An 11,093-nucleotide genomic window follows, 5' to 3' on the forward strand; every position below is an offset into this window, starting at 1 on the left:
TCTGTGAATTTGCAGAAAGAGGATGTTTAAATCAGTTTAGATAATGTATGTAAACAGCATAATCTTCTGCTAGACTTGTTAATGTAAGCGCTGACATTAACACACTTCTTTACATGACTTTAATGACTGAGAAAGTAGCAATTTTCCTTGGTGATTAAATTATATGTTTGCCACTTATGCATGCGAGGTGTTTGTGCAAGCTGAAGGAACTGTGTTCTGTTCTTCATTTTCTAACATTGCTGTCTGGGGTAAAAATATTGTGAGGTTTGAAGGCAAGGAATATGAGTCCATCTTACTTAACAAAATGCCCTCATAAGTTTGTGGGCTTTTTTTTTGTGTTTATTTTTTTTAATTGAAAATTTGTGAAAGTCCCTTGAGCCATAGACTTCTCAATATTTTGTGTGTTTGTCTGTGTGTGACTATGTACACAGAGTAGTTGAAACAGACTGGTATGCGTTGGTGTGTCATAACATATGGCATTACAAATATATCCCAGTGGTATCTGAAGGAGGAGGGAAGTTTAGATACTCAGATTTTCATGCTGTTGACTGTACCTTCCTTTTCCAAGTGCTTGTGTATGTGTCTGCATTTAGGGAACTATAGATGGAGGTAGTATCTAAGAGATGAAATTCTAGATCCCTGTGAACAGCTATTTTATGAATAATGTTACCTGTTTCACTTGTCATGCTCTACAAGTTGGTCTTTCTGGGCCACTGTAATATTCCACATTCCTCAGAGACTTCAGACTGCTGTGATGTGGTAAATCAACCCATACAAAACAACTTTCATCTCTATTTGTCCCATTCATAAATCTTTCCTTGCCTGAAATTATATAGTGGGAAGTTCAGGATATGCAGGATGAAGCCCTAACCTAGGAATATTTTTTTTTATAATGCAAAATTAATGACAGATGTATTATTTGACTTGCATTACTTGAAAATGGACAACTGCCTTAGCTTTCCAATAGTGTATCTGCAGTGGGCTTCCAGCTCTGTGTTAGCCTGAGAGAATGGCACTGACATTTTAGAGACAGCAAACAGCATTTCAGGTCTCAGTTAGAGACCTTGGTGTTTTCCCCATGTTGGTTCCACTGTCAGTGTGGTAACTGACTTCAGAAGGAGATGCAAAGAATAGCCCCAATAGCACCTAACAAATATATTGCACATAACATAGTCTATCTAGCAAAATGAAACTGTACAGTAATTGTTAAGCTTATACAGCATTACTACCACAGTAATGGCGTTGTAATTGCTGTTCTTACCTAACAGTGATTGCTAAAGTAGAATTGACATCTGCAACCTAGAGAGAATTCAGGTTTGTTTAGGTGCAAGATGGGTGCAGATTCGAGATCTGTTCGACCTGAGAGGGGTTCTGGTGCAGAAGTATTTGTGTGCTTGAAAGCTTCACCCTCTCTTCTAACCACTGCAGCTGCCTGCTGATAAATCTGTTCCACTGTATTGCTGGTGAGTGTTTGTACGTGTACAAAATCTAAGCAGACTCACAGAACTGAGCCTACAAGGCGCCACAGAAGACTCTCACCTGCAAAAGGAGATAAATATACTCCCTGGCTGAAAAGTAATTGCCCATTTAGAGCCATGGAAGGAAGAATTTAGCAGGCAGCTTGCTCTGGCTTCCAGCCCTTCTTCTGCTAATAAATCATTGTGAACAGGCAAATCAGCAAGCAAGCAACCGCCTGCCTTTCTGTTCTCAAAGCAACAAAAGACATCAGCGGGAAAACCTGAAATCTTTAAAATTTAGCATAATTTGTGGTCTTTCTCTTTGTTTTTTCTTCCCTTAGACCGTAAGAAATGGGTGACTGGAGTTTCTTGGGGAACATTTTAGAGCAGGTGAATGAGCAATCCACTGTCATTGGGAGAGTTTGGCTCACAGTACTCTTCATTTTCCGCATCCTGATCCTGGGCACGGCTGCCGAGCTCGTGTGGGGAGACGAGCAGTCAGACTTTGTGTGCAACACCCAGCAACCTGGTTGTGAGAACGTCTGCTACGATGAGGCCTTCCCCATCTCCCACATCCGGCTCTGGGTCCTGCAAATCATTTTTGTATCCACCCCTTCACTAATGTACTTCGGCCATGCTGTGCACCACGTCCGCATGGAGGAGAAGAGGAAAGAGAGGGAGGAAGCTGAGAGGCGCCAGCAAGCTGAGGTGGATGAAGAGAAACTGCCCCTGGCTCCAAACCAAAACAAAGGCAACAACCCTGATGGAACCAAGAAGTTTCGCCTGGAAGGTACTCTCCTGAGAACGTACATCTTCCACATCATTTTTAAAACCCTCTTTGAGGTGGGATTCATAGTAGGTCAGTACTTCCTGTATGGCTTCCGAATTCTCCCCCTTTACCGCTGCGGGCGGTGGCCCTGTCCCAATCTTGTGGACTGTTTTGTCTCCAGGCCCACGGAGAAGACCATCTTCATTATGTTCATGCTGGTGGTGGCTTCTGTGTCCCTATTCCTCAACCTGGTGGAGATCAGTCATTTGATCTTGAAAAGAATCCGGAGGGCTCTGAGGAGGCCAGCAGAGGAGCAGCTTGGAGAGGTCCCAGAGAAGCCACTCCATGCCATCACAGTCCCCTCCATCCCAAAGGCCAAAGGCTACAAGCTGCTGGAAGAAGAGAAGCCGGTGTCCCACTATTTTCCTCTCACGGAAGTAGGGGTTGAGCCCAGCCCCCTTCCATCAGCCTACAATGAGTTTGAGGAGAAGATTGGGATGGGACCACTGGAAGATCTATCCCGGGCATTCGATGAGAGGTTACCATCATATGCGCAAGCGAAGGAACCAGAAGAGGAGAAGGTACGAGCAGAGGAGGAGGAACGAGAGGAGGAGCAGCCAGGGCCTCAGGAAGAGCCAGGGATGAAGAAAACAGAAGAGGAGATGGTGAGAGATGAAGTGGAAGGGCCTTCAGCACCTGCTGAACTTGCCGCTGATATGAGACCCCTGAGCAGGCTAAGTAAAGCCAGCAGCCGGGCCAGGTCAGATGATTTGACTGTATGAAGGTGCAGGATGCGGGGAGCACGTGAAAAGGAAAAGGTTGAAGAGAAAAGAAGAGATAGAGAAAGAATCAAAAGATATTTTTAAGCAAAGTGCTAAAATGGCCACTTGAATATTATTTCCTTTTATGATTCTCAACTGGAAAGGTACTACCATGGTAACAGTGCCTTATTTGCCCCATATGTCCCTGTATTTCCCTGTTTCCACATGCCAGCTCACTCCTTACAGTAATATCTACACTGTACACATAACTGATGTATTTTAAAGCCTAACACGGCAGTGATACCCAAATGTTGCCACTGTGATCATATTTACTGAAAGCCTTGTGTTCCACATTTCTCTAGGAATGTGGGGTGGATCTGTCTTCCAGTCAGCCAGTGAGGGGAAAGACTGATCAACAACTTTATCTAGTCTTTCTCTTTCTATTTCCTCCTATGGCTCACTGAGCAGATCTCCCCTTTGCTGTTGGCATGGAATTGCAGTTATTTAATTCACAAAGTGAATTCTATGCTTAGCATCAACACACTAAAATACTAAGCCAAACTTCCCTTCTTCATTCAGAAAATAAAGGCAAAAATGTTCCAAATTTCTCTGCGAATGCATATCTGAGTTAGGTAAATATATTTTCCCTGGTCAAAAATATTTCTTCTCTTCAAGCGATATTGACAGTGGGCAAGGTTAACAGCAGCTCTTTACTAGGACTTAGCAGATGCCCAGAGATGGATTATTTGTTCCCATGAGGGTCATCCAGCCCTGAGACTAGTTCAGAATACTGGAAAGAATAAATTCAAGTGATATTTTTCACTTGTAGCCTTGTGACTTAAAGATTTGAAACCAGATTTAGCCAAGCAAGAGGGAAAAAAATCTGAGAAAGGAGGGGACAGCTACAGCCCCCAGAGCATGAAACCAAATACAAGCCTTCATGGTATGATCCTGAAAAGTGTTCAGTTCCTGGAGCTTCCAGGCTCCCAGGCACTCAGCAAATCTCAGGTACAGAGTCCTGAAGGCATCTGTGAACCTAAACCAGGGATCTAGATAACTATGTGACTTTTTAAACTTCCAAATACAAAACTGGTTGGTCAAGTTTGAAAAGACTGATATGGCAAAAGTCTTTTGACAGCCTTTGTTTTTAATTTGACAGACAGGAGCCATTCAGTGGGCTACTTCTCCCTGAAATGCCAAAGTCTTGGTCAAGTAAGACAATGCCTTTCAAAAGATGACTTAGACCTTTTTGCCAACAGGTCTGTACAGAACTCTCAGAGACTCAGAAAAATCTTTTTTTACAGAAGGCAGAAAATGATGTGCTTGCAAATATTTAGTTGTCTAATATAGATTTCTAATTTTAGGACTACGGCAGCAACTCTTGGCTGGGACAGTGCAGCAATGTGTTCAAAAGCTTCAGGTTAACAGCTATCTCCCCCCAAAACTGAGCCCCATGCCAAAAAAGTGCAGGTATGCACTCTGCTCTGCTCTGCTCTGCTCTGCAAACCTCAGACCCTGCCATGTCAGCAAATTCTTTCTGCTGGGCTGCAGCCCATCCCATTGTTCCCAGGGCAGGCTCTAATCCAGGTCAGGGAAAAAAAGGTCTTTGGCACAATGCATCAAACTCATCCTGCCATCAGCTAGAAAAGACCCCCTGCGGCCTCCCATTGTAGCAGGTCTGACTCAAAGCCCAGGAAAGGCAAATGGGAGTCTGTGAGAGCCCTGGGTAGGCTTGAGCCCTGTCCCAGCCCCAGAACAGTCAGTCCTGTCGCTACTGATCCCACCCCTTTGGTGGAGTTCCCTGCCTGGCCGGACTTCACTGCCGAGTGACAATAAGATGTACATATGTAGAAAGTTTGGAGGGTGCATTGGGATTCTTCAGCTGCCACAGAGGTGCCACATATTGGTTTTGTTTTTTTCCTTTTTTATTTTTTTTTTTTTACACTATTCATCCTTTTGCTCCTCTTGGGCCTGTGTATTTTCCTAAGGTTTGCAGCCTGAGGTCAAAACCTTTTTTCCTTAGACAAGGCTGTTGGGTGTCCTTCCTTGTGAAGGAAGACTGGAAGGTCCCACCTCAGTTTTGGGAGGGAATATGACAAAACAACACATGCAGAGAGTTCAAGATACTAGAACTAAAGTTCAAGTATCTAGAACTTGAAGTATCTTGAACTAAAGTTCAAGTATCTAGATACTAGAACTAAAGAAAAGGCTAAGATTTAGATGAACAACACAATCACCACACTTACACTAGATGGGATCTACTTTATTTTCTCCATAGAAAGAGACGAGTTGGAATGATTCTAAGCATTAACCAGCTCACTTGTTGAAGGGGGTTAGAAACACACTTTCCTGCAAGTAAAAGCCACAACCTTGTAACAGTTTATATCAGGTATCTGCATCAGAGCATCTGACCCTTCCAGATACCAAGGTACTGGCCTGGTTGAATCACACCCACCCCTGTTGACTTCTAGTTACTTGAAAATTCCACTCCTGATCTCTGACATTCATACATTCATTAGACTACAGGACTACTTAAAGATGAGTGCTTGTTCATCAGGAGTACATGGTTCATAATGTGGCTGTCAGGCGGGGCAGTCTTTAATCACCACATGTTAATTATGTCCTTTTCCACTGGAGAGCCTCAGTAAAATGCACCATGTGCAGTGTACTCCATGGACACCGTAGTTCTCTCACAGCTGCCACAGGAATGCTCCTTTCTTCCTCTAGGTCCCGACAGCACAAGAAGAAGCTGGCATTTTCCTCCCGCATCCACTCAACTGCTTCTTGATTTTTTATTTTTTAAAGTCAGTTTTCAAGTACTCTGCTTGGCTGGCAGTGGATCTGCCTGGCTGGCAGTAGCCCCCAAGCACAGGCCACGGCATCAGGACAGTGCTGCTCGGCAAAGGGGGCAGGGAACAGCCTGGTCTTCTGGCACTCGGCCTCACCTCTGCAAGGAAATCTCTGTGGGACTGTCAGCAAGTCATTCTTCCTTCTTGTGCAATTGGGAATCATTTCCTACCTTACAATCATGATGTGAGGCCTGACATGTTCTGCTAGTTATGGAAAGGGAGGTCCTTGGATGGAAAGCCCTACAGATGAGCAAAGGATTATTGCTATTTCTTGATGTGATAGCACATAAATGTGCTTTATTCCATCTCAATGAGACAAACTTAATAGTTTATTCAAGAAATTCCTAGTGAAGTTGCATAACATCCTCAGAGCTGTGAATTCAGTGTACGACTCTACTCAAAAAAATCTTAGCAAAACATAAAGATATATATGATGAATGAGGAATATTATTTCCTTGGGAAGGGGGAAATCACTGAAATTAGAGCCATGCCTGGATCATTTAAAAAGGTGTGTTTTACCCCCTTGGCTCCCTGTGCAAATAAATTCCTAACTGATCACATGGCTCTCTGCAAGGAGCATAAGATGCAAGAGTCAAAATCACCAAAGGAGGTGAAAGTAGAAGAGCAAGGTAGTCTCTTAGCTTACAATAGCATGTGGGGGTTGGTGTTCTCTAGTGTCTAGAGCAGTGGACCTAGGATAATAATCTTAGATTTATTTCCAGCTCTGCTTCTGACTTGCTGTGATAATCACTTTACCTCTCGGTGCCTTTTTCTCCACCTGTAAAATGGGTGTAAGAATTTCCACCTACCTCACAGGGATGTTGTGAGGCTTCCTTAATTCTGTTTGTAAAGTAAGTAGGAATGATCTGATGAAAAGCACTGCTGAAATGCATGGTATCCTTGTTATTTCTTGGCAGAACTGCTAACTTGAGTAATATATGACTCCTCGACCAGAAGGGCAGTAGTTTGGAAATGTGAACACTGCACTGCACTGACAGCATTAACACACATGTGGATTTGCCGTGGGTAAAAAAGACTTTATTGATTCCCTCACCTTAGCCAAGGCCATGTATGAAGCTGTGGCGACAGTGTGGTGATGTGGAACCCTCTTCTCCATCCCCAGCATCCACTCTGGGGCAGCATTTGTGCTTAAATAAGGCAGTTCCTGAAGCACTTGGTTCAAGTTGGTGGAGCTCTGACAGTTTTGAGGTGCTTGCAAGGCATGTGGGAGAGGGTTGTATCATACAGAATATTGCTGGGCTTCTGTTTTAAACCACTCAGAGCAACAGAGACCGACACCCACAACCTCTCAGTGCTGAAACACAGTGAGGTGCAGATTCCTCTTCCTGCAGGAGAGGAGAGTTTTGGGGGATCTCTGCTCTCTAGGTCTGTGTGGGCATCAAATTTACTTAATGATGAGGGAAGTCCTATCTCTCCTGCTGCCCAGTAACTCACTGACTGTGCAGTTTTACACTTACAGAGCAGCTGTGTCACACAATGCTGAAAAAAAAGTGGCAGTTTGCTGTTTTGTATAGAAAATGGCTTTTCAGGCTGACAACCAAAAGTAATCCTAGCCTAGGCTTAGTTTTGTTTAGTAAAGACAGGAACATCCATGAGTACTACACTAAAGCCTTCCTGTAAGCCCAAGGCAGCTGTGATAAAACAGTATATGGTGCCAGATTTCCTGAGGGCCAGGGCTGGATAAAAGTACCAAAATCAGGGGGCTTGTCAAAGTATTGGAATAATTTTACTTCCCAACAGAATGACATCGCCATTCCTTGGGCTCTGTGTGTGCTATACCTTTTAACATGGCTCAGGAAAGGCTTTTTGCCAACACCAAATGTGCTCACACAGCTGAGCAGTAACCATGGCAAGTGAATATGTGTCAGCTTTGCCAAGACATAGCCTGGCACACTATCCTTTCCTTGCCACTAGCTTGGCACCAGCCTATTTCAGTAGAAGAGGCAAGACTTGCATATCTGTCAACAATTCAAGCTTTCCTCTCAGCAGCCTGCTGTACAAAGAGACACAGGAGGTTTGTTCAGCCTGGAGAGGAGGGGGCTGAGGGCATTGGGAGCCCTAAGTGCTTTCTACAGGTTCCTAAGGGGGTGGAATTCCAGGGACAATGGAGACTCTTGACAGAGGAGCACAGCAAAAGACCAGAGGCAACAATCACAACGAGCAGCAAAGGAAACTTTTGCCTTAAAAAACTCTGTCAAGGAAAGAAATTGTTCAGATGGAGAGTGGTTCAGCACTAAAGCAGGTGTCCAGAGACATGGTGGGATCTTCATCCTTGGGGGATGAAGTTTGGTTTGGAGAAAGCACTGAGCATCCAAATCAGTGCAGCCACTGTGGAGTGACATGTGTAGGGCACTTCCTGCCTCTCGGGATGCTCTGGTAGAGCTGGTTTAGGCTGTCCCAAAGGCCACACCACCTCCCCAGGCACCGGCAGAGGCTGACGCACACACAGAGTCAGCTGGTGAAGTGTTCAAGGCCTGGCTGGATGGGGCTCTGAGCAGCCTGGTCTGATGGAAAGTGTCTCTGCCCATGGGAGGGGTTTGGAACTGGATGATCTTCAAGGTCCCTTCCAACCCAAAGTATTCTTATGATTCTGTGATTCTGTGACATTTTTGGTAGCTACAAAAGCTGCTTGAGGCCAGGATCGTGTTGTTTAACTGGTTTGGAGAAAGCATTATAAATAAAATTTAAAAAAAAGAAAAAAGAGAGTATGCTTTTCAACAGATAAAATCATGGAAACCTAGCGGCTTAGGTCTGTCCATATTTTAACTTCAGCGTCAAGTGTGCCTTTAAATCCATCTGAAAGTGCAGAGGACTGCATTTTAACATTCTGTCAACAAAAACCTGTGTGTTTTAAAGCTTGCTGATCTGGGATGAAGCAGCACTGAATAGAAATGGTGATTACAGAGCTACTGACAGAACATTTTGAAAAAAACAAAGAGTGTTTGCCTTCGCCTTGCTAGATCCAGCTTGCTACAGAGAAAGCAAACCAGGCATTTACTGGCTTCCAAGGTGGAAAAGCTATATACAAAAATGCTCAGGTAAGTTTTTCAGTACATACATGTTAGTTCACAAAAGAGTCACAGACAACCCTGTAAAGGAATCCGTGAATTGCCAGTGAACATCGTCACCTGAACTCATCAGAAAAGACTCAAAAGAAATGCAGAAATCAGAATGATGAGGGAATGCTTCCAGCTTCAGAGTTCTTGTTTATGAAAACCTCTGGAGAGAAGAAAAAAGAAAATGGGTGGCTGGCTGCCAGCTAAGGCTATTTGTCATAAATATGCCCCGTAGCACCTTCTGGAAACCTGTGTGATTTCTAAATATACTCTTGGCCAAACCCCATGATTTAATTCAATATGCTGCACTCTCCTGCATTACTTAAAAGGCTTGATTTTGGGTCTCTCTACAAACGGAACATAAAATAGCCTCGTTCACTATAATATGTGGAAGAAGAACTACAACTGAGAAGGTGCCTTTGTACCTGTGGAGGGCCATGGACCCTTCTCCCCACACACACACATCAGCAACTATGTGAGGAGGAACGGCACAAAATAAATCTCCCATCTTCTTTTCACATTTTTGTCTTCGCTGAAGGAGAAGCCCTGGGGCTGAGAGATGGGTGTAGGGCTGGGTTTTTCCTGTAGGAATTATCTTGTTCCCTATCTGTTTCTCCCAAGGCCCAGGGATCAGTAATGTACAGCTAAGCAGAGGCATGTTTCAAGCCTATTTCCAAACACATGCAAAGAAGGAAGTTTAAGACCTATGACCAAACTCTGCCTTGTTTTTTACCCTTGTGTGGAAGTTGAGTTGCCAAGGCATAAACAAGATCAGAATTTGGCTCTCTGTAACTTATTTTTAAAGGATTTCCTGTTAACCTTGGTCTCTAAAAGGTAACCAACAGCTAACCTTGCCCCACAACCTACCAACACAGAACAAAACAACCACAAATCCCTCCAAACTCAGGAATCTCATCGCTTTAGGAAACAACATTTTTAAAGTAGCAGATAGAGAGAACAGGCAAGGCCCGATCTCAGGTCTGCATTACCTGGCAGTGATACCAGAAGGTGTAAAACAAAAGGTCTCAGATCAGAGACAATAACCTGCTCCCTCAGTTCATTTCTCCATGAAGACTGAATGTTTTCTTCTCTTTGCAATACTGCAGACAAGGAGGCAAGTTTAAAACCAAGAAGTCTGGGAGCAAGACAGAAAGCCAAATAATCAGAGACTGTGGGACTAATCTGGTGGGTGTCTCAGCACAACCAAACATAGATTTGTTTTCTTAGTGAAATGAGTTGTAATGAATAAAGTTTCCTGATTTTCAGTCAGCAGGGGCTCTGTGCTTTGTTAAACTCACAACTTGATTCTTCTCTTCCTGTTTATTATTCTGAATACAGAGAGTTTTGAGTGGCAATGGTTAGAATAATAGAATCAGAATTATTAAAGTTGGAAAAGGCCTCCAAGATCATCAAGTCCAATTGCCAATCCAGCACCACCCTCAACCATGTCTTCAAGCACCATATCCATGTTTTTCAAACATTTCCAGGTATGGTGACTCCACCACTTCCCTGCACAGTCTGTTCCAATGATTTACAATCTTTTCTGTGATTTTTTTCCCCCTAATGTCTAATCTAAATGTTCCCTGGTGCCACTTGAGGCCATTTCCTCAAGGAATGTATTTCAGAGGAAAAAAGAAAAATATTCAGATGCCATGAAGGTCAAGTGGCAACATGACTGTGACATGAAGGATTGGATCTCACACCGATAGCCATCAGGAAATTCCCTGTCTGCACTTTTGCTTCCCTTCTGGCCCCGTTCTTTGATATATTGTAATTGCAAGTCCCGAAAGGCATCTGCAGGCCAGTTCTTAGCGAGGAGGGAGGATGGAGGGGGCTCCAGATCAATCTCCCCTTAGAGGGAGGAAGATGGGCCAGGAGCAGCTGTGGTGTCTCTGCTGCCCTGCAGAGGAGTCACAGGGATGGTAAACCGGCAGAATCACAGAAATGTTTGGGTCTTTTAAGAGACCTTAAAGATCATCCAGTTCCACACCCCTGTCGGGGACAGGGACACCATCCACTAGACCGGGTCTCTCAGAGCGTCACCCAGCCTGGCCTTAAACACTCCGAGGGATAGGGCATCCATGTCTCTGGGAAACCTGTTCCAGTGCCTCACCACCCTCACAGTAAAGAATTTCTTTGTAATGTTTAATCTAAACCTGCCCTCTTTCAGTCTGAATCCA

The 11,093-nt window shown here is 44.1% G+C and overlaps 1 protein-coding gene across 12 annotated transcripts in view; it reads left to right on the top strand.

Annotated features, from left to right (window-relative positions):
* The window catches only part of GJA8 (gap junction protein alpha 8), a 53,064-nt gene extending 42,882 nt beyond the window's left edge, over nucleotides 1–10,182 (top strand). For all 12 annotated transcript variants that reach the window (XM_038144412.1, XM_038144426.1, XM_038144421.1 and 9 more), the window contains one exon: nucleotides 1,799–10,182. In XM_038144412.1, the coding sequence (XP_038000340.1) occupies nucleotides 1,809–3,008 (1,200 nt within the window). In that variant the 5' untranslated portion in view covers nucleotides 1,799–1,808 and the 3' untranslated portion in view covers nucleotides 3,009–10,182. The remainder of the gene's footprint in view (nucleotides 1–1,798) is intronic.
* The last annotated feature ends 911 nt before the right edge of the window (nucleotides 10,183–11,093 follow it).

Source organism: Motacilla alba, chromosome 1 (assembly GCF_015832195.1).
Source record: "Motacilla alba alba isolate MOTALB_02 chromosome 1, Motacilla_alba_V1.0_pri, whole genome shotgun sequence".
Lineage (NCBI taxonomy): Eukaryota > Metazoa > Chordata > Aves > Passeriformes > Motacillidae > Motacilla > Motacilla alba.